We start from the raw sequence: 23,107 nt of genomic DNA, 5'->3' as shown, positions 1-23,107 counted from the left end.
TTCTGATGTGGCTTATTCAAAAATTACTCTCATTAACACATTTAAAAATACTTATGCATCTACTGTGTGCCAGCAGGTTAATATATATTAATAAGCAAATAAATCAGATTCTCAGCCTTTAAGGAACTTACATTTTAATTAGGGACAAAAATTAAGAGACAATTACAAAAAGAGTGATATGACAAGTCACGTGAAAAGAATTTTTGAGAGAACACAGCTTTAATGGACCAAAAAGTATTGGGGGTTAACTGATAAAAAGGAAGCTAAAAAGCACTTCAGGCATTACACAAACTACTTGGTGGAGGGACAACTAATAGACTTCCCCACATTAACCCTGAAAGAGAGCAAATGCCCTAGACTAGAAATTGTTAATAAAGGAAAACACAAAGGATAGATTCTATGGCTACAAAATTATTCTATCCTTCTGACTCACTAAATAAATTGACACATTCTCAATTTCCCCAAAAGTCTTATTTTTATAGCATGTTCTTGAAGTCCAGAATATTTTTTAATTGCCATCATTTGAACTAAAGACTTCACTCTTGATAGAAGAGCACTCTAACACTGAGCTACACCCTGACCCCCAGAACCAAAACACTTCAATGAGGTCCAAATGTGGATCAGACTACTTATGTGTTGTTCTCTAATCATAGAACCTGTATTTGTAAATCCACGAAACTAAAGAGACAAAACACATGTCTGAAATATATCCAACATATACTGATGATATAAGTTTAGAATAAATACTGGAGACATTCCTATTCAAAAAGGAGATTTGAGATACAGAGTATATAGCAATTATGAAATCAAGAAAGGCAAAGTTTAGAAATTTTTCGAGTAGGTTTAAAGGTTTGGAAAATTGAAGCAATTTGGCTCTCACAACCTCTTGTCCCTTGGCTCCAACTTCCAAATTTCATCCCTCTCATAAAATGCATAAACATATTTTCATCTAAAAGGTGTTTTAAGTTAGCTTATCAGTATAGCATTTTGGGGAGCCTTTCTCATTTGATACTATTTCTGTTCCCTTCAGTCAAGTTGGAAATGTTTATTGTGACAAATATTTCTCAAAAACATTGTGGAGCCCCTATGAAATTTCTTGGAGTTTACAAAAAATTTTAATGCTCTAACAAATATCTTTGATATAAACCCTTCTCAGCTTTGGGTGCCTGAAATGGCTGAAAGAAAACACATCTAATTATCTCAGAAGTTCTATTGTTTGTTTGAGATTTGATCCCCCTGAGATCTTGAGAAACATTGTACAGGAGGTGATGTATATGCTAATTACGTATTGATTCATGAATTTTAAGACATCCTTGCAAGATTGGCATAAAAATCAACTTGGTATTGGTGTGTAAATCTTCTCAATATATGATTGAATATGATTAGCTAATATTTTATTAAGAATTTTTTCATCTTAGTTCATCAGGGTAATTGGCCTGTAGTTTTCTTTCCTTGATGTGTCTTTATCTGGTTGTAGTATGAGGATGATAGTGGCTTTATAGAATAAATTTGGAAGTGTTCCATCCCTTTCTATTTTGTGGAATAATTTGAGGACCATTAGCATTATTTCTTCTTTGAAATTCTGGTAGAATTCAGATAAGAATCCATCTGACTCTGGGCTATTCTTTGTTTGAAGACTTTTCATTACTTCTTCTATCTCATTGGTAGTTATTATTCTGTTCAGGCTGTCATTCAAAGCTGTGAACAATTATTTCCATATGAAAAACAAACTCTCCCTTTATTCAAGTTTATACTCTGACCATCTTGATCATTTTTCTTTTTCTTTTATTGGTTCTGTTTTAATTATGCAAGACAGTAGAATTTACTTTGGTATATTTATACAAGCATGGTTTTTATCTCTTTCTAATTAGGATCTCAGTCTTGCAGATGTACACAATTGTGAGTTTCACTGTGTTCTATACATATGTGAACATATGAGATAATGCCAGATTCATTCCACTGTCTTTTCTATTTCTATCCCCCTCCCATCCCTTCATTCCTCTTTGTCTAATCCACTGAACTTCTATTCTTCTCCTCCTCCCACCTTATTTTGTGTTAACATTCATGTAACAGATAAAAATCTAACCTTTCATCTTTTGGGATTGGTTTATTTCCCTTAGCATGTTAGTCTCCATATCCATTCATTTTCTGGAAAATATCATAAATTCATTCGTTTTATAGCTGATTTATATTCCATTGGGTATGGTATATATGCCACAGTTTCTTTATCCATTCATCTCTTGATAGGCATCTAGTTTTGTTCCATAAGTCTGCTATTGTGAATTGTTCTGTTGTAAACATTGATGTGGCTGCATCACTATAGTATGCTGATTTTAAATCCTTTGGATATATACTGAGGAGTGGAATAACTGGTGTTTCCATTCCAATTTTTGAGGAATCTTCATACCACTTTCCAGAGTGGTTGCACTATTTTGCAGTCCCACCAGCAATGTATGAGTGTTTCCTTTTCCCTATGTCCTCATTAACACTTATTGTTCCTTATATTCTTGATAATTGCTATTCAGACTGAAATGAGATGAAATCCCATTGTAGTTTTAACATGCATTTCTCTAATTTCTACAGATATTGAACCTTTTTTTCCATATATTTGTTGGCCATTCCTATTTCTTTTTTTGATATGTGTCTTTTTAGTTTTTTGTCCCATTTATTCACTGGTTTTGGGTGAAGGTGATTATTGTAGTGGTGGTGGTGGTGGTATTGTTTTTAAGCTTTTTGAGTTCTTTTTATATCTTGGAAATTAATCCCCTATCTGATGTGTGGGTAGCAAAAATCTTCTCCCATTCTGAAAGCTCTTTCTTCATACTCTTGATTGTTTCCTCTTCTAGAAATAAGCTTTTTAGTTTTATACCAACCAGTTTGTTGGTTTTTTATTTTACTTCTTGTACTTTAGGAATTTTGTTAAAGAAGTCTGTTCCTAAGCCAACATGGAGTTTTGTGCCTACATTTTTTTTTCTATCAGGTGCAGTGTTTCTATCTAATATCTAGGTGACCACCTTAATCTTAGAATCTTTTCTTTCATAGGTAGAGTTAATATTGATTAAGTCACCATATGACCCAACATGATCTACACATTCAATGCAATACCCATCAACATATCAACGACACTCTTCACAGATGTAAAAAAAAAAAAGAAAAGAAAAGAAAAGGAGTCCTAGAATTCAAATGGAAAGACAGAAGACCCATAATAGCCAAAACAATTTTTAACAAAGAAAATATATCACTGGATATATCACAATATCTGATTTAGAATTATACAACAGAGTTGTATTAAGAAAAATTACAATAAATGCTGGTGAAGATGCTGGAGGATTGGAACTCTGATATTTGAACTCTGTAAGAATGTAAATTACTACAGTCACTATGGAAATCAGAATAGAGATTCCTTAAAACTAGAAATAGAACCACCATATGACAGGTATAAAAGTGAGTAATTCAGTATTTATCCAAAAGACTTAATATCATCATACTCTAGAGATCCATTCACACAAATGTCTATGGCAGCACAAATCACAAGAGCCAACTTATGGAGCAGGTGTTCATCAACAGATTAAGGGATAAATACAGTGCTATATTTATAAACAACAGTGTTGTATTCAGCCATAAAGAAGAATGAAATTTTATCATTTGCCAAAAAATAGATGGAATGTGAGATCATTATGTTAAGTGAAATAATCCAGACTCATAAATTCAAGGTCATATGTTTTCTCTCATATGTGGAAGCTGGATAGAAAAAAGGAAAAAATGAGAATCTCATGAAAGTTGAATAATACTGTCAGAGTAAAGAAAATTATCAGGGGGACAAAATAGAATTTAATGGGGTGTTACTTGAAAAAGAAATTAACCGAATTATGTTATGTGCATATAGGAATCAGCAACAATGAAACCCACTATTTTGTATAATTGATATTTGCACCAATAAAATTTTGAAATCAAAAAATTATTCCCCATATGTGCTCTCAAGCTGATGGTTTTAGCTTACTACTGGAGCACTTTGAGCATACAGGCACATCTCCCAAACAGAGTATATTTTTCTTTTCTACGTCTGGTAGGAGGAAAATAGTAATAAATTATGACAGGGAAATTATGCATTTTCTTGCAATCATAAACCTCTGCACTATCTTTAAACCAGACAGTAGCACTAGATTTTAGCAGGGAGGAGGGGTCAATATTTTTTCATGCCAAGTAGTAGGAGGGAATGTAAGGATTCAAAAGGATCAAATGCCTCAACTCAGGTATAACCATCCCCAAATAAGTCCTATTTCTCAATTAAGGCCAGGTCCTTTCACAAAGAAACAACAAAAGTTTCCTATCTTCAAGTTTTATTGACAATATTTTTTAAAATTGAGTCCTGGGACTTGGACTTCAGATTTTTCTGCCCTCTACCTGTGGAAGATGAGGGTATCCTTATACTCTGATCTTTATATACATCTTCTGATTTTCACATTCCACTTTAGATTGGTAGTCAATTACTACTAGTCTTCCATTGTCTTTTTTAAATGCATTTGTAGTACTTTACAAGAGTTCTAAATATCAGCATACTCTAGAGATACATTCTAAAGTCCTAACAATTATTCCTTTTTTAAAACTTTTGAAATTCTGGGATCATAACCAACCCATCCCAGTTTACCACCAGTGAAAATTTTAATACCTGAATTACAACTGCATGCACCAGCTAACACCACTATGGGATATCCATTGGATAATCTAGTTCTCGATTATTATTATAGCATTAATTTATTTGACTACTACTATACAATTACAAGTATTATAGATCTGCTTTCCTAGAAACTGGAAAAATCTGAGATTTGTGTGCAGAAGGTTTATTGAGGTTTTCTTTCAAAACATTATCTGTGAGGAAAAAAATGGAATTAGGCAGAAATAAGTGTCAGAGTATAATGCAGTTCTAACAGAGGACCCAGGAGATCTTGCAAGAAACACTGGAACTAGGATTGCCCATGAGAATTCCTCTGCCTTGAAGCAAGGAAACATGATTCTAATATGCTTGTATTCTTCAGTTATTGGATAAGGACAAGGGTCTGGCATTGGTTGAGGAGATTTTCTTTATCTAAGTGCAATACCCAGTGGGGGCCACAACAACCAGCCATCAACACTCCCAGAAGCTGGAGAAGTGAATAAAACATGTGAGTAGGATACAACAGCATCCACTAACCAGAGATTAGAAAACTCTTTCCAGAATAACACCTGTTTTTGTAAATAAAATATTATTGAAACATAGCCAAACCCAGTTGATTTTGTATTATGAATGACTGTTTTGTGCTACAGCATCATAATTAATCAGTTGCAATAAAAATCATTGCCTGTATGGCCTAAAATATTTGTTTACTGGAGCTCAGGGGAAAAAAAATTGTCTGTGGCGTCCTGTGCTAAGTCACTATAGGGTTTTTTCTTTGTGTGTGTGTGTGTGGGGGGGTGGTGATTGTTTGTTTTGTTTTGTTTGTTTGATTGTTTTTGTTTTGTTTTGTTTTGTTTTGTTTTGGTCTGCTTTGGGAGAGTTGATTTGTTTGTTCTGCACCAGGGATTGAAGCCAGGGTGCTTAACCACTGAGCCACATTCCAGGCCCTTTATATATTTTATTTTGAGAGAGAATCTAGATAAGTTGCTTATTGTCTCACTAAGTTGCTGAGGCTGGCATTGAACTTGCAATTCTCCTGCCACACCCTCTTAATCTGCTGGGATTACAGGCATGTGCCACCATGCACAGCTCACTGTATTTTTATTATCAGAAATAACTTATAACTATTTTGAAAATTATTAAGTGCCTTCTCTTGTGCTGAATACATATGATATTTATATCATGATACTGAGTATCTTTAAAGAGTTATCTTTAATAACTCCAGTAAGAACGTGAGGGGCTACTTTCACTTTTTAACTGATGCATGATAAATTTACATACTTGGTGATATTATGTGACATTCTGATGCATGGATACATTGTGTAATGTTCAACTTGGAGTAAGGATATCTATCATCTAAAATACTTATTCTTTGTACTGAGAACATTCAAAATTATTTATTCTAGCATTTCTGGAAATACAGAATATGTTATCATTATCAATATACACCCTGTTGTACCATAGAACACCAGAACAGAACACTTATGTACCTATTGACCAACCTTCTCCAAAATATAAAGTAACAGTAGTGTCAGGCCTAAAAGTTCTAACCCTGAAACCAAATGTTTTTGCAACTATTATGTTTCACTTGGAATTTCACCAAATTTCATCTGCTATAACATCTGGCCTGAGTGCAAATCATACTCTAACAATAGATACCCTAATTTTTACACTCCTTTAACTCTGTACACTCCAATCATGAGTGGAGGCAGCATGCCTACAATACCCAGAAATGGTCTACTTGGAACCAAATCATAAAGTGGACCTAGATTTTATAAAATCCATTGATTTACAGAGATAAACTCTAATTCTAACAATGAGGGGAAATTCTCATTTCCAGTGAATAGGAAAGAAAGTTCAAATCCTTAAACAAGTACCTTTTCATTGTTTTCAATTTACAGTGCAAATCTTTTGGTTAATCCTTTTTTCCTCTCATAAACTAAGTACTGGCTTTATTCATAGATAGTTTTCATTCTCCCCAATCCCTTTGTACATGAGGTAGATCATTTAGCATCCATATTCCCAACGAGTCAGAGGTTTCAAAGATAGTATATCCTCTAGTACTTACCACTATACATGTCCATTATTGACATACTATAAATACCTGTTGTTTTGTTGTTTAAGTTTGTGAAATCCACCATACAGAAGGAGTTGGATGCAGTCCAGGTCAAACCGTCTGTTTTTCAATTGTTCCATGCACCCAAAGTGATTATGAGAACATGCTGCTTGTGCCTTTTCAGGTAAGTTCCATCTGGTGTTTAGTAACTTCAAAATGTTTAAGATGCAACCACATTCCTCCTTTCAAAAAATATTAGCCATGAGGGACAAATATGGTAGAATAGAGAAAGGTTGTACCTCCCAGTTTCTCTATGGCTTTGAATTGAATCGATGGGAATACTGTTTCTCAGTGAGGTAGATGTTTAAGGGAATTCACTAAAATTCAATAATGGACAGTCAGAGATTTGGAGAGGCCGAGAAGTACTGATATTTCAAATGGAGGACATGCAAGAGTATATCAGTGCCAAGACATTGTGGCTACACCACACAGGGGAGGGGTGTGACAAAAAGATTTTTAAAAAGCAGAATAAATTGGCATGGAGATACCCAGAGGACAGAAAGACAGCCTGAAATTAGCTTACTCTGAGTCTACACTTGGAGTTGGTGATTCAAAATTGCTCGGTATTTCGCAAGTTGGGAGGAGAGAGCCAAAGTGGGAAGCCAACTCATGGAAGTCATACTAGATGTGGGGAACACCTTTGCTACAGGAACCAAAAGAAAAGATTGGATGGCATCTACCATAAGGTCTAGAATACATGCTGTTGAAACAGGCACATAGAAGAATTCAGTGCAGGGATATAGAGAGGAGTGCAACTTACTTTCCCATGGAGTCTGGCGACTCATTTAATCAGCTGAAGATATTTAGGAAGCCAAACAGGCAGGCATGATTACATTCAAGGATTGTAAACCTTGGAAGGTCATAGTCCTGGGTGGTGAAGTGTGACCTGCTGTGCCTACTCCACCCAGGAAACTTGGTTACCTTCTGAGTGAAATTTATCAAGAAGTGAGTGGGATTGGGACAACCAGAATAGATTGCCATCTACCTGATCTTATTGGTTTCTTTTACTAATATCTCCAGAATATGACAAATAATGGATAGATCCCAACTGTGGGAACTTTCCATTTAGATCCTTGCTTCATCTCTGCCCTAAGCACACTTTGACCTAGTCTTTTTAGACAATATTCCAACACATGGTATTTCTCATACATACTACCTTGTACTGATGAACTTAAAATCTAAGAGTCATTTCAATGAGCATTGAGTCCAACCACTCCATATTTGGTTCTAGGTATATCAATTAAGAAAAAGGAAAAAGGGCTAATAATCCCCAAATCTTTGCTATAAAATGCACATACTCCAGGAAGAAATGGAAGGAAGAGCAGTCTGGCATTTGTAGTAAATATGCATCCTTGGTCAGTTTCAACCACCACAATGAAGACAATTCTTTCATCCATTGTTGACAAATTTTTTGTTCTTCCAGTTGTATTTGCAGTTTGGTTTATATGTATACATAAATATGTGTGAATGTATGTATGTATATACATTTTCTTTTTCATATTTTACCAGATTTTTATTTTATTATTTTTTTAGGGTTAGTGAGGTTTTTTTCTTATTTTTCTTTTCTTTTCTTCTTTTTTTTTGCTATTGTGACTCTCTGTCCTATATTCTCCTTCAAATACTAAAATTTTTCTGTTCTCTCTCTCTCTCTCTCTCTCTCTCTCTCTCTCTCTCTCTCTTTGTGTCTCTGTCTCTCTCACTCTCCACCCCCATCCCTCTCTCTCTCTCTCCACCTTATTTCATTTTTTAAAAAAAATTTCCTCTTTCTTTTTGGGCTTTATGCCTCTCTTCTGTTTTATTTCTGTTCTTTATCATATTCCAATCTTTATTTTCACTTTTCCCATATTTTCTCTTAATGAACCAAAATTTTCCCATATTTTAACACTATTTTATGTAATTTATGCCCACACCATTCATATTGTTACAGTTATTATCATTTTGGAAGTCATAGTTGAAACCTGGTATTTCCTTTAGTGAAAAATCTAGTTGCTATATTGTAATTTTTGCTGTTGCTAACTTTTGACCCCACCATTCCTGTTTTGTGGCTATTAGTGCTGAAAATGTCATAGTTGGCATCTGGTATTCATTTTAATTCTATATATTGTTTGCTACTATTGTTGCTGTTATTTATTTTTCTTTTTCTGTGAGATGCTAGAGATCTGGTATAACACTTTAACTTCATTGGGTAGATATTATGCTTCTGAGCCACACACTCTACCCATTTAGAAGACAGCACATTTTCTTCCATATATTACCTAACTCACTCAAACTTCAGCAACACAATATCACAAAGAGTAGGAGAGAACCCCCAAACTGACAACCAGGAAAGACTACGGGGACTCAGTGCTCACTCATAAACATATTTTCTCATAGAAAAAGCAAAGAGAAATAACACAAAGACTGTGAATACCACATCTATGAAGCGTTTCAAAATAGATTGTTCCTATACCCCTTTAATATATACAGAACTATCAAGTCCAGAAAAGCAATCACAGAGGGTATACTCCTTATGCCCTTGTGTATATAACACAATTTCCTGACTTACCAGAAGGACCTCCCTCTTTTGGGATCTCATAGAAAGTGGAATTCTCCATCTCCAATGCAATAAACACTATTGGAGTATACTAAGCTTGATATATGTTGTTCCCAAAATCTTCTAGCTTTCAAGGTCTGTGTTGAAAAATCTGCCATTATCCTAATTGGTTTCCCCCATATGTAATCTAATTCCTTCCTCTTGTGACTTTTAAAATTCTCTTCTTATTCTGTATGTTGGGCCTTTTTATTTTAATGTGACTTATTGTGGATCTGTTGTGATTTTGTACATTCAGCATCCTGTAGGCTTTTTGAATTTGGACTTCCAATTCATTCTACATGTTTAGAAAGTTTTCTAATATTATTTCACTGAATAGATTGTTCATTCCTTTGGTTTATACCTGTATGCCTTGCTGTATCCTAATAACTCTTAAATTTGGTCTTTTTATGCTATCCCATATTTCTTGAATTTCTGTTCATGGTTTCTTACCATTATCACTGTGTGGTCTATGTTCTTTTCAACTTTATATATTTTATCCTCATTATCTAATGTCCTATCTTCCAAGTGGTCTACTCTGCTGGTGATGCTTTCATTTGAGCTTTTAATTTGGTTTATTGTTTCTTTCATTTCAAGGATTTCTGTTCTTTTTTTTTTTTTTCGAACCTCTGTTACCTATTGAGGTAATTTTTGCTTCCTGTATTTGTCAAAGTGATCTTTCATTGCCTGTATTTGCTCTCTTATATCTTCCTTGAGTTCACAGAACATTTTAACCATGCCAATCCTAAACTCCCTTCTCTGTAATTTCTTTTGCTGTGGCTGCCAATGATTCTAATGATGTGATGTCTTCATTTGTTTGGGGCACTTTCTTTCCTTGTCTTTTCATGTTGCTCTTGTGTCTTCCTTTCCAGCTCTGAGGGTCTGATGTGTTGTTGTTTTTACCCTATAAGTTTATACTGCTCTTGCAGGGTTCCAAGACCTCTCCTTTGTGGGAAAGTACAATGTTAACAGATCCCAATATCAACTATATAACACTTTTGATCAATTTGTTGTTATTAAGACATTTAAAGTTTAGTCTCAATGTCCGGAATTGTTGCATTCAATTATTATCTAAAATATAATCAGTAATTTTGTAAAAAGATTTCCAGTTTCTGATGGTGGACAATGAACTGGGGGTGGAGCATAGGACGATATGCTGAGGAGGTAGGATGTGAGGATAAAGAGCTAGTATCTTAGGAAGTGCAAAAGAGAAATCTAAGAAGAGGGTTAGTATCAAGGGAATAGACAGGAAGTAATTTAGGGTAGACAAATACGTGGGAAGACAGTGGAGTACATAAAATCACACATATGTATTCAGAAAAATACAGATGTTAAAATAGTAAAATTTGAAGGGGGAAAGAAAAGTGAAAGAAGAAAAAGAAAAAGAAAAAAGGGAGCATATTCAACACCTCTATATTATATTATTCAGATGACTCAGTCCTCAAATCCTATTTCATGCAAAGTTCTTGGTTTCACATATGTTGGGGATGTGAATGCCAGAGAATAGAGGGGTAGAAGAAAAAAAAACTTGAAGGAAAAACCAGGTTTGTTGCTAGCTTTAGAGATCTGTATCTTTCCTGCTTCTCTTCTCATCCAATAGGTGAGGTTGTCTGTTGTAAGCTGGTGTCTCTGCCCTCAGAATGGTGGAGGTAACCTAGGTGGGAAGACTGGTCCTGGTGCAGGGCACCTGGAGAGGGGAATAGCATCCACCAGTCCCTGCAGAGAGACTTCACCTCACCTTTTGGGACTCCTTGTATGACCTGAGTGCCCAGTCCTATCTTCCTATCTTGCCTGGAGATTTCCCAGTTCCTGGTCTCACTGTTAGGCTCCAAACTTTAGCCCCATATCCCTCTCCCTTACCAGTTCACAATTGAGGAAACTCTCACCCCAGAGCTCCCATAGGTGGGCCCTGGTCACACTGCACACCTGTGTTGGGCAGCTACTGTGTTGGGTTACCTCCACTGGGGAAGAGGGGAAGTACTAAAATACATTGCAAAACAAGTACCAGGAAACCTATACTATTAAACACACCTGGAAATATATTCAACAATTTACAACACCCTGATATCCAAAAACACTTCACCAAGAAAAGATTGTACCCTTCAAAGTTCTTCACATAAAATTGGAAGATAAATCCATCTCAACAGATGCACTAACCTCAAAACTGAAAATACGAAAAATTGTGGTAAAGTGAAATCTCCAAAGGTAAAACTCACAAGCAATGACTCCAAAGATATTGCATCACATAAAATGCTGGATAAATAATTCAAAAAGATAACTATTTAAAAATAGGATTGAATACCAAGAAAATTCAGGAAAACTGAATAAATTAAGGAAGGAATTAGAGAATATGAATGAGAAATTCAACCAAAAAAAGATAGAGATCTTGAAAAACCTGAGAAGAAATCTTGAAAATAAAAGGGAAGTAAATCAAATAAAAAATACAGCTGAAATTAAAGTGTTTTAAATATGTTAGAGCAGGTAGAAGATATAATCTCAAACCTTAGAGGTAATGTCATCATTCAGACAGTATTTAAGAAAAAATGAAACTACAATAACAATATACAATATCTATACGACATTATAAGAGTGAATTGAAGGTCCATAGAGATTGAGTAATGAGAAAAGATAGAGTCTAATAGCATTAATAACCTACTCAGTGACATAATAAAAGAAAATGTTTGAAACTTTGGGTATGAGATGAATATCCAGATATTGGAGGCATGTAGAGACCAAAATAGACAAGACCAGAAAAGAATCCCTCTATGACATATTATAAGTTAAATACTAAAAAATAGAGACAAAAGAAAGAATTTAAAAGCTGCCAGAAAATAATGTTGAGTCACATTTATAGGTAAACCAATAAGGATAATTATGATTTAGCTCAGACCCTATAATCTAGGAGGGCTTGGCATTAAATAATACAAACTCTGAAATAAAATATTGCCAATCAAGATTGCTATAGCCAACAAAGCAATCAGTCACAATGGAAGGAAAAGTAAAAACTTCCCAAGATAATGATAAAATAAAAGAATTCATTATCTGTAACCCAGCACTACAGGAAATACTTAAAGAAGTACTACACAAGGGATACAAGATGGCAGGCCAGACAGAGGAAGCATTCTGTGTTGCTCCATGACCTGTGATTCAAGAAATGAGAATACTGCTTCTCTTGAGCAACATTCCTGCTTTTGCACAGGAATCATGGTACTGTGTCATGCAGGGCTTCAGGCCTCTACATCAGAGTAGGTTTCCCAAATACTCACCCATGCAGGACTACCAGGTGTCTGAGAGTGACCATAGGCATCAGCACCCACATAAAATTTCATCCACCCACCTGAGCAGAAATCCCAGATGCAGCTCCCACACAGAATACCTGACAGCTACCCAAACACTGTCTCTTGCCTCAGCCTCCCAAGCAGCTGTGATTATAGGCATGTGCCACCACCCCATCTGGGTAATAATTTGAATGGACTAACTAGGTGGTTCTTACAGGCAGATGGGATATGGCTGGTGAAAATAGGTCTCTGAGGGTGTGACCTTCGAAACTATATCTGGCTTTCCTGGCCCCTCTTTGTCTCTCTGTGTTTCCTAACTACCACAATATGAACAATATTCCTCTTTCATAATGTTCTTTCTGCCTTATTGTGGGCCCAGAGCAATGGAGATAGCTGACCATGGACTGAACCTCTGAAACTATGAGACTAAGTAAACTTTTATTCCTCTAAATTTTTCTAGTCAAGTATTTTGCTTACACCAACAAAAACAACAAACACAACACTTCTGATCTAAACAATACCATAAATCAAATGCACACAACAGAAAATTATAGGCTATTTCATCCAATAACAAGCAAATTCACTTTCTTCTCAATAGCTCATAGAACGTTCTCCAAAATAGATCATATTTTAAGTCACATAACAAGTGTTTGAAAATACAAAATGATCAATATAATTACTTTTACCTTATCAGATCATAATGGAATTAAATTAGAAATAAACACAAAATTACATAAGCACATGGGGAATAAAAATTATCTTTTGAAAAGAAATAGGTCTTAGATGAAATGATAAGAGAAAGTTTTAAAATTTCTAGATGGGGTAGAGAGAGAAGATGAGAGGGGAGGGGTGGGGAGGGGGGATAGTAGAGGATAGGAAGGGCAGCAGAATACAACATACACTGGTATTGCAGTATGTAAAAACATGGATGTGTAACCGATGTGATTCTGCAATCTGTATATGGGGTAAAAATGGGAGTTCATAATCCACTTGAATCAAATGTATGAAATATGATATGTCAAGAGCTTTGTAAAGTTTTGAACAACAAATAATAAAAACAATTTCTAGAATCAAACAAAAATAGTGATACAACATTAAAAAGTTCTGGGTCATTATGCAGAGTTATTGCTAAGAGGAATTTTATAGAAGTAGATGATTATATTAAAAAAAGAGAAACAAATCCTAAATAAACAATCTAATGTTATATCTCAATGTGCCATAAAAGCATGAACAAACTAACCCCAAAATGAGAAAAAGAAGTTCAGAGCCAAAATAAATGAAATAGTGTGGGGTAGGGTGGGGGGAGTATCAATGTAACAAATAGTTCATTCCTTGAAAAGTTCAAAGATTGATAAACCTTAGCCAAACTAGCCAAAAGAAAGAGTTTAGAGACCCAAATCAATAAAACTAGTGATGAGAAAGGCAATATCACTACAAACATTTTTGAAATCAAGAGGATCATTAGGGACTACTTTAAAAATTTATATTCCAATAAACTGGAAAATCTAGAAGATAATGACAATTACTAGACATCTATGACTTATCCATACTGAGAAAAGAGAATATAGAAAACCTGATCAGAACATTATCAGGAAATGAGATTGAAGACATAAAAGAAGCTTTCAACAAAGGCAACTAATGTCAATCATCATCAAATTATATCATAAAATAGAAAGGGAGATAACACTTCCAAATTAATTCCTTGAAACCAGTATCAGTATTATCCTGAGGAAAATATATGGACCAACATCTCTGATGAATATAAACACAAAAATCTTTACTAAAAATATTAGGAAAACGAATTTGAAAACACATTAAGGGATTATACACTGTGATCAAGTTGAATTAATCCCAGGGATGCAAGTTAGTTTCAGCATATACAAATCAATAAATGTAATTCTCTCACTAAGTTGCCCAAGGTGGCCTTGAACATACAATGCTCCTGTTTTCGTCTCCTGAGTCACTGGGATTGCTAGGTTGACACCACTGCACCTGACTAGGTCATTATACTCTTAAAACCAGGAAACACATGGAAAATTCTCCCTAGTGCCCTGCACCCTTACTTACTAGGATTAAGGTGAAAAAGGACTCCACACCAGGGATCAAAGAAAAGAGACTCACTGTTGCAAAGAAACAATTTACCTAATTTCCAATATCTAACCCTATCTATGTTCATTCCTTTATCCCCTTAAATTGAACCATAATCTCAGATTTCAAATTACCTTTTTTGCATAGAATTAAGCAGTTAAAAATTAACTTTTACTGGAATATGTGTATATATGCTATATATTTTTTGTGGCCTCAGTAAAAATTATAGCAATAAAGAGCTCATGGTAATTTTATGGTAATTTAAGATCACTGCCTTAAAAACAATTGTTCTATTATTCCATTCTATAATTATCATTGAACACTTACCATCTTGGGCCAATATAATCATCATGTAGGAGTCTCCTTCAAAATCTTAGGGAATGTTCCTTAGGCTCTAAATGTTATTAGATGTCTCTTCTCCTTTCACTTCAGATTTTCAAATGCTGTATCCTTTTATGGCCTCATCCTCAACCTGCAGCACCTGGGGAGCAATATCTTCCTGTTCCAGGTTCTCTTTGGAGCCATCACGCTCACAGCCAGAATTGTTTCCCTTTGGACTCTGAATTACATGGGTCGTCGGACAAACCAGATATTGTTCTCATTCCTGGCCGGAGTCTCCATTCTGGTCAACACATTTTTGCCTCAAGGTGAGAGAGACAAAGGTTTGGGGAAAGAAAGTGTTTCCCTCATTCCTTAGGAATTACATCATCTTACCTGTCTGATGCCACAAAAATGTCATTAAAAGTTAAAGGATTTTTGCAGTTAATATAAAGGGTTGAAACAGATTATGGCAAGCACTTGGCAGGACTTAGGCTCCAACTGTGCCTATGTCCTTAAAGTATGGTTCAGAAACAAAGCTGTCCTGACCACATCCAAGATGAACCTGAATAGCAGTTGCAATGGTTCAAACAGTGTCTTTAGAAGAGGAGCTAACCACATGCCTCTGGCTAATGACACTTTTCATAACAATCCTGGAGGGGGTAGGCCATGCAATTGCATTTCTAAATGGGAATGTGATACTTTCCCTGGGACTCTTCCTGATTATTAAGGCCTCCCTAACTCAATACATTTTTAGGAAAGGTTTCTTGAACTTAGTGAAATAAAAGCCCCTTGTCTTCAGACAGAAAGCAAGAGCACAGCAGGAGTAAGAGAATAATTTAATCTTAATGTCTTCTAATTGGCTTTGTGATTTGGCCTTAGAGAAGAAATGAATAATGACTTCTACTTTTATGTGTAATTATAATGCACCAATTAAAAACAATAAATAAATGAAAGGAAGATCAGTAGAATAGAGGATCAGAGAGATGGAGGAAGAGAGTGAAAGGGGAAGTACTAGGGGTTGAAATGGAACAAATTATGTCATATGCACTTAGGAATGTACCAAAATGAACCCCACTATAATGTATAGCAATAATGCACTAGGAAAAACACTAGAAACAGATTAAGAATACAACTCAACCTATTTTACTAACTTACCCAAATGATCTCATTAATGATTTGGGAATTTCAGTGATCACCATACTCCACCATATTCCCAGAGCAGGAAAATATTTTGTAGGATTTCAGACTGGAAGTCTCCATTCTTCTCTCCAACAGAAGTTTCCCGCCTTTCAGGAGAACTGTCTGTATTCTTTTACAGTCCTATTTTGGTTATTTTAGTGAATTTAAAATAATCTTTTTAACCTCTGTAAATTCAGTAATTCAAAAGTATGTGATTAATACCCAGTATGACATTAAACACTTCTGAATAGACTTTCTAATGTCAGGCTTTTAAAATCCTGAATTATTGCCTAGAACTTGCCTCTTTTCAGATTGTCCAATCTCGTTGTCACTATGTGGAGGAGGACCTGCCCCACATCACACATTGTTACCATACTCTTAGTACAAAGCTGTTCAAGACACGGGTCATAAAATCCTCAGTTTTTGTTCACATATAGTTCTAGGCCCTTCAGAAAATGCAGTGAAAAAAATTGACAGAATTAATAAAACAAATATTTCCTGATTTCTCTATTCCCACCATTATGAGCAATACTCAAATGTGCAGAGAAAATTGAAGCAAGAGATTTAGATCCTTTTGTTCAGTGTTTCAGCCCGGCATTCAGCAGCTCTTCAACCTCTCCATCATCTCTGAGGGGTTGCATTTTGTCTGTCATTTGTTTCTCACCTGCAAACCCTACAACAGAATCACCTCACAATTAGTTAGTGAAAGACCGATTTCTTCAGCCAAGATTTTTTTATTCTCCCTGGTCTCTTCTCTCCAGAAATGCAGACTCTGCGTGTGTCTTTAGCAACCTTGGGAGTTGGATCTGTTTCTGCTGCCGGCACTGGTTTTACTCTCCACCAAATTGAGCTCCTCCCCACTGTATTCAGGTACAAGAGCTCAAAGACCTTCTGTCTGCTTTCCAAAAAGGACTTTCTGAACTAATTAACAGTTACTGCAGGGATAAAATGGAGGTTTTTCATGTTTCCAAGACATAAATTGTAATATACATTTTAAAAGCAACTAATAATCCACAATTATTTAAAACAGACTTTATGCCTCGCAATGTGCCAAGTCTTTTACTGCAGTTTTTCACTTAATCTGAAGAGCCACTCTACAGGATTGGTGCTATGAATATTCTTATTTTAATTATGATGAAACTGATTAATTAGAAATCAATAGTGCTCAATGTCACAATTAAGAGCTGGTTGTCAAAGCCCATGCGTTCAATAACTCTGCTGTATTGTCTCCCAAAATGAAATGGAGTTGACAAGTGACAACATATATACAGATTTGTACAAGATTTTCTTTGTTTTTTTATTTTCATCCTAAGGTCCACACTTGGAGGCATCGTTTCAGGATTCCAGAGAACAGGGGCAATACTGGCTCCTCTCCTGATGACCTTACTGGGGTATTCTCTCCGTCTGCCCTGGATCATTTATGGAGTCATCACCCTCCTTGCTGTCCTTGTTATCTTGCCCCTTCCAGAAACCAGGAATCAGCCTCTTGTTAACACCCTCCAGGATGTGGAAAATAAGTAAGCAGATGCCATGATCATCACCTGAATAGGAAGTGGCTATGTTCTATAGCTCTGTGATGAGGAAGCTAATGACCATTTGCAGCCATCTGTCCTACACATAGACTCAGATCTGAGCTATTTCTGCTTGACCCATGTCTTTTATTCAGTAGTAGCTCTCCTATACCCATAAAACTGTATCACTCCTCTTGAGACTAGATAACACAGACCATCTTGCACCAGTCCTTTAATAGTGAAAAGGTCAAAATTAGCCCTACTGTGAAGGGCACACACTCTCTGCCCTTAAGGAAAGCCCACTTCTGGTGTTTTCTTGTAAATATGTGAAGACTCAAATACTTAATTCTCATACTTGTGGTGTTATCAGGCATCAGCCCAATGAGTGCTCAATATATTATGGGGAGGAAATGAGCATGCCTCAAAGATACAAACCTGATTACTGCATCATTCAGGAAGGATTGTGGGACTAAAACAGAGCAACCTTACTTATAAAGAAAACACTGTATCTAAAGGAAGTGGATTCTATAAGATTTAATTCAATTTATTGCCATATATAGTGAAAATTTTAAGGAGAGAGAGAAACTGAAGATATGGGCTGACAGAATTTGAAATGAGGAAAAATGAAAAAGTGCCCTTAGAAATTTTTACTTTCCCTTTGATATTTTCCCCCCAAAATGTCATTGACCAAATGTCTAAATTGACAAGGGTAAGAGTAGCAATACTCAACTCTGTCTTCCCAGGCATTCATAGATATCAAGGCCTTTCCCAGCACATTGGTGTCTAGGGAGTCTTGAGATAGAACAATATCATGTAGAACTTGATACAAAGCTCATCATCTAGCATGGAGGATATGTGCACTTATTCTACATCTTTGCTTCTTTTTTTCTTCTTCTTCCCAGCACAAAATATTCAAGAAAAGTAAAGCAGGAAGATACTTCCACAAAAGTAACACAGTTTTAACAACTTTCCAAGAGTTGATCCAGGGAAGAAAAAAATAAGGAATTAAAAAGTCAAGATTCTTCTTTAGGCCAATAAAACTAGTCAAAAATTTAATGGACCAATGGATGCTACCTAAAATCACTCAATATATAAATTTTCTCAAAATAATTTATGAGTTTATGTAATTTCACCAAACAATTGTTGGTTTGAAGCAAGACATTGCAAAAATAGTTTGAAGTTCATCTTGAAATTAATAATAGAAAAAGAAGCCTTGTTTCCATGATCCAGCAATCCCATTACTTGGTATATATCCAAAAGAGATTTTATATGCCAAAGAGATACCTGCACTTCCATGTTAATTGTAGCACACCTCGGTGTCCTTCAAAGGATGAATAGTTTAAGAAAGTGTATTATATTACATGAAATGGAACACTACTCAACCACATAAATGAAGAACATTCTGACATTTGCAATAACACAAATGAACAGGGAGGAGATTATGTTAAGGGATGTAGGAAGTACAAACAGAGAATGACAAATACCACATAACTCACTCATGTGTGAAACCTGAAAATGATGATCTCAAAATACAGTAGGATGGTGATTTCTAGAGACAGGGGCACTGGGGTAGCGGGAGTGTTCATAAGATACAAAATTACAATTAGGTAGGAGAAGTAAGTAAATGAGATCTATTGGGCAAAATATTGACTATAGTTAATGACAGCATATTGTATTCTTGAAAAAAAGCTGAAATGATGGTGGAGTGCTATCACCACAAAGAAATGAGGTAATACATGGTTAATAAGTTACATTTCATCATTACAAAATGCACATGTACTGCAAAACATCATGTTGCAAAAATAAATACATATAATTTTGTATGTCACTTTTAATAGATAAAATTTGAAAGCAAGAAAAGGAAAAGGAGTAACAAAGAGGCTGGCTCATATATCATGAAACATGTGCTACATTTTATCAAATTACAGAAATCCAAACATTCATAGTAAATGCCACCACAAATCATAATAATTCCAAAAAATTAACACTTAAATAACAATTAAATAAACACTTAATACATGAAAGTTTTGGCACCAAAAAAACACTTATCAATTGAAATATTCTGTAGTAAATAATATTAATTAGCTATCTTGGAATAAATTTACAAAAATATTGGTAATCATTCTATTTGTGATTATATTTTATTGTTTTTCCCCTGGATTCTTTCTGGCTTCACACTTTAAACAAATAATATGAATCACTTTAAAATATTATACATATTATCAGATACTAAATAACTATTGATATGATTGATGACTTCAACATATACATATGTATATTTATTTAATATATAATTAGGAATAATATTATACTTCAATGCAAAAGTGGCAAAACAAGAGCAAATAATTCTCAGAGGGAAAAAGCCACTTGAAAATAAGTATAAGAAAAGATTTCTAAATTTGTGATCAAATAAATACACACTAAAATGAAATACCAACTTTTACTTGCCAAAATAACAAAAAATTCTTATACCTATTCTTTATTCTGCTAGTAGTTTTGGTATAGTAAAATAAAAATTCATACAACACATTATCTCAATACAAATTGCAAAGCCATAGTGATCAAAAGAATATGGTACTTGTATAAAAAACAGACACACACAGCAGTGGAACAGAACAGAAAATCCAGAAATTAATTCTCATATTTATAGACATCTGATGTTTTACAAAGGCACCAAGAACATACCTTGAAGAAAAGATTGTAAAACACTTCAAGACATTGAAATTGAAAAAAAAAATTGGATAGATCCTCCCAATGCACCAACAGTGAAAGCAAAACTAGACAAGATAATATCAAACCAAGAAGTTTCTGTGCAGCAAAGGAATCAGTCAACAGAGTCAAGGCAACCTACAAAATGGGAGAAAATATTCATAAACTACTCATCAAAAAAGTGGTGATTGAAAGGTGAGTGACTCACCCGAGATGGAGATTCAACCAAGAGATTTATTGGGGGTCTGTCCAAAGGGGAAGAAAAGGGGAGTCAGAGAGCTGAGAGAGGAGAGGAGGAGGTCAGAGAGGAAGAGAGCAGAGAGAGAGAAAGAGAAAGAGAAGAGAGAAAGAAGAGAAAGAGGGCAGAGAGTGTGAGCTTGCAAACTTCGGCTTAAGAAGGCTTGCATAGGTGACATGGTGGGTGCTGATTGGCAAGGTGACTCAGGAACTGCTAGCAGACACTGTGTCTCATGGGGATTGGATGAGAAATTATTTGAATTTGATGCTCTTCAGCTTTGCACCCTTTAGAGAGGAGGGGAGGGGTAAGGGATTATGCAAGACTGAAACTTAACTTCAGTGGGGAGTCTCTCACACACCCAACAGTGATGATTGGGTGATAACCACTCAATAACATAGAAAAACTGACTTTAAAATAGGAAAATGGTCTGAATAGATGTTTCTCAAATGGTCAACACTAGTCGTTAAGGAAATGCAAATCAAAACTACAATAAGATATCATTTCACCCAGTTAAAATGGATATTATCAAAAAGACAAAAATTACAAATGCTAGCCAAGATCCAGAGAAGGGTTAAATTTCATACACTGTTGATGGGAATATTAACTGGTATAGCTATTGTGAAAAATGGCATGGTGAGTGCTCAGAAAACTAAAAGTAGAATTACACCATGATCCAGTAATCTCACCAATAGGTATATATATATCCAAAAGTAAGAATATCATTCTATCAATGAGATATCTGCATGCTTATGTGTACTGCAACACTATTCACAAAGACAAGTTATGGACTTAGCAAGATGTCAAAGATAATCATTTGAATGGAATTTTAAATGAGGGGATCTGGGGGAGTGTGGTGGTCTATGAGGCTCACTGCTTACAATGTAGCAGTAATCTCCCTGAGTCAAATGAAGCCACAGATGGGGCCTGGCCAGCAGCAACGTGGCCTAGGCTTTTGCCTCCCTCCAGTTCCCTAGAAGCACGCAGACTGAAGCAGAAAACCAGAGGTGTCTCTTCCTGAACCTCAGCCTGAGCCAGAGGAAGACAGGCAACTTGGGTGGCTGAAGAGGGTCCACTGCCCAAGAATGAGAATTCTATTCACTCAGACATGGAGATGATTTAATTGCCAGGAGCACAGTTATCATTGTTGAGTTGGATAATGCAGAGAAAACCAACATTATTTACAAATTTTCTGTTAATTAAGTTGTAAATATTACCATAAAAGGTAATGTAGAAGAGAGGATGGTGAAAAATACACATTACCAATGTTGGATATTGATAGCCAGAAGGTCAATTCGTTTTCCCTGGAACACTTATTATGCTAACATAGAGTTTGTAATAGCTGTTGTGGACATAAAGAGGGCTTCTGTAACTAGAGAAAAACTCTGTAAAAATGTTCAGTGCATCAGAACCTAAAAATAACTAGGATTATTAATTTTGTTAATAATCAAGATGTTAAAGAATTCATGGCTGTAGCAAAAATCTCTCACTTTTTGAAAAAAGTGAGGTTAACTTTTCTTCCTTTTGAAAAGGTTTAGGTCAATTTATGATAAATATATCTAAACCATTAACTTTTGCAGCCCTTTGGTAAAGCCCAGCCTTTTATTGATAAAGAGTATATGGAAAGGGCTGGGTATCTAACTTAGCTGGTAGAGTGCTTCCCTTGCATGCACAAGCCCTGTGTTCAACCCCCAGCACCACAAAAAAAGGTCATTGTATATAGGACAGTAGAGATCTTCTCATCTTTGTATGTGATATCATCCATTCAAGAATCACCATGTCAATGGGAACTCTTATTAGAATTTGATGAATATATATAGATGAATAGTTTAGATATATTTATCTGGGCTTGGGATATAGCTCAGTTGGTAAAGTGCTTGCCCCCCATGCACAAGGCTTTGGGTTCAGTCCCCACCAACAAAATTAAATATATTTATCTAATGGTTTAGGTATATTTATCACAATCTGACCTAAACTTTTTTGATACATATACTTATTATAAGTTGATTTATATTTTTTGATAGGAAGAAAAATCAACATCATTTATTTGAAATCAAAGATGTATTCTTACCTTCCAAGTTGTTTTCTCATTATTTCCTTCCAAAGTAAGATAATAAAGCTGTGATTGACATTTTTCCCATAATGAATCTACTCAGGACATGGTGTAGTCTGTGGCAAATAAAAATGTAGAGGAATATATTTTTGACTTTAAGAGATTTACTATTAGTACAACCCTCTGTAGTTGAAGGTTGAACCCTTTTTGTTCCATTCAGTCAAAATAAATTTAGCACAGATATTGTTTCCAGTACTTGGAAATGTAATAACTATTTATATAAAGTATTTCACACACTAATGTGTAATTATTGTGTATACACCTCAAATTCAAGTTAATGGCTTTATGTTCTACAGAAAAGTAGATAACAAAAAATTAATAACTTTCTTAGTTA

At 35.2% G+C, this 23,107-nt stretch overlaps 1 protein-coding gene across 2 annotated transcripts in view; it reads left to right on the top strand.

The window, feature by feature from the left end:
- The window catches only part of LOC107160248 (steroid transmembrane transporter SLC22A24-like), a 33,536-nt gene extending 10,677 nt beyond the window's left edge, over positions 1-22,859 (top strand). Inside the window, exons 6-10 of one of the 2 annotated variants that reach the window (XM_048789033.1) lie at positions 6,779-6,894; positions 15,138-15,352; positions 16,967-17,075; positions 17,519-17,722; positions 18,619-22,859. In XM_048789033.1, the coding sequence (XP_048644990.1) occupies positions 6,779-6,894; positions 15,138-15,352; positions 16,967-17,075; positions 17,519-17,722; positions 18,619-18,679 (705 nt within the window). In that variant the 3' untranslated portion in view covers positions 18,680-22,859. Of the gene's footprint in view, positions 1-6,778; positions 6,895-15,137; positions 15,353-16,966; positions 17,076-17,518; positions 17,723-18,618 lie in introns of those variants that run through there. The other variant, XM_015506915.2, reaches the window with a different exon arrangement.
- Positions 22,860-23,107: the final 248 nt, after the last annotated feature.

The sequence above is a fragment of the Marmota marmota genome, unplaced genomic scaffold (assembly GCF_001458135.2).
Source record: "Marmota marmota marmota unplaced genomic scaffold, marMar, whole genome shotgun sequence".
In the NCBI taxonomy this organism is placed as follows: domain Eukaryota; kingdom Metazoa; phylum Chordata; class Mammalia; order Rodentia; family Sciuridae; genus Marmota; species Marmota marmota.
The sequence above is the reverse complement of the archived record's forward strand: the minus strand, read 5'-3'. Positions and strand labels throughout refer to the sequence as shown.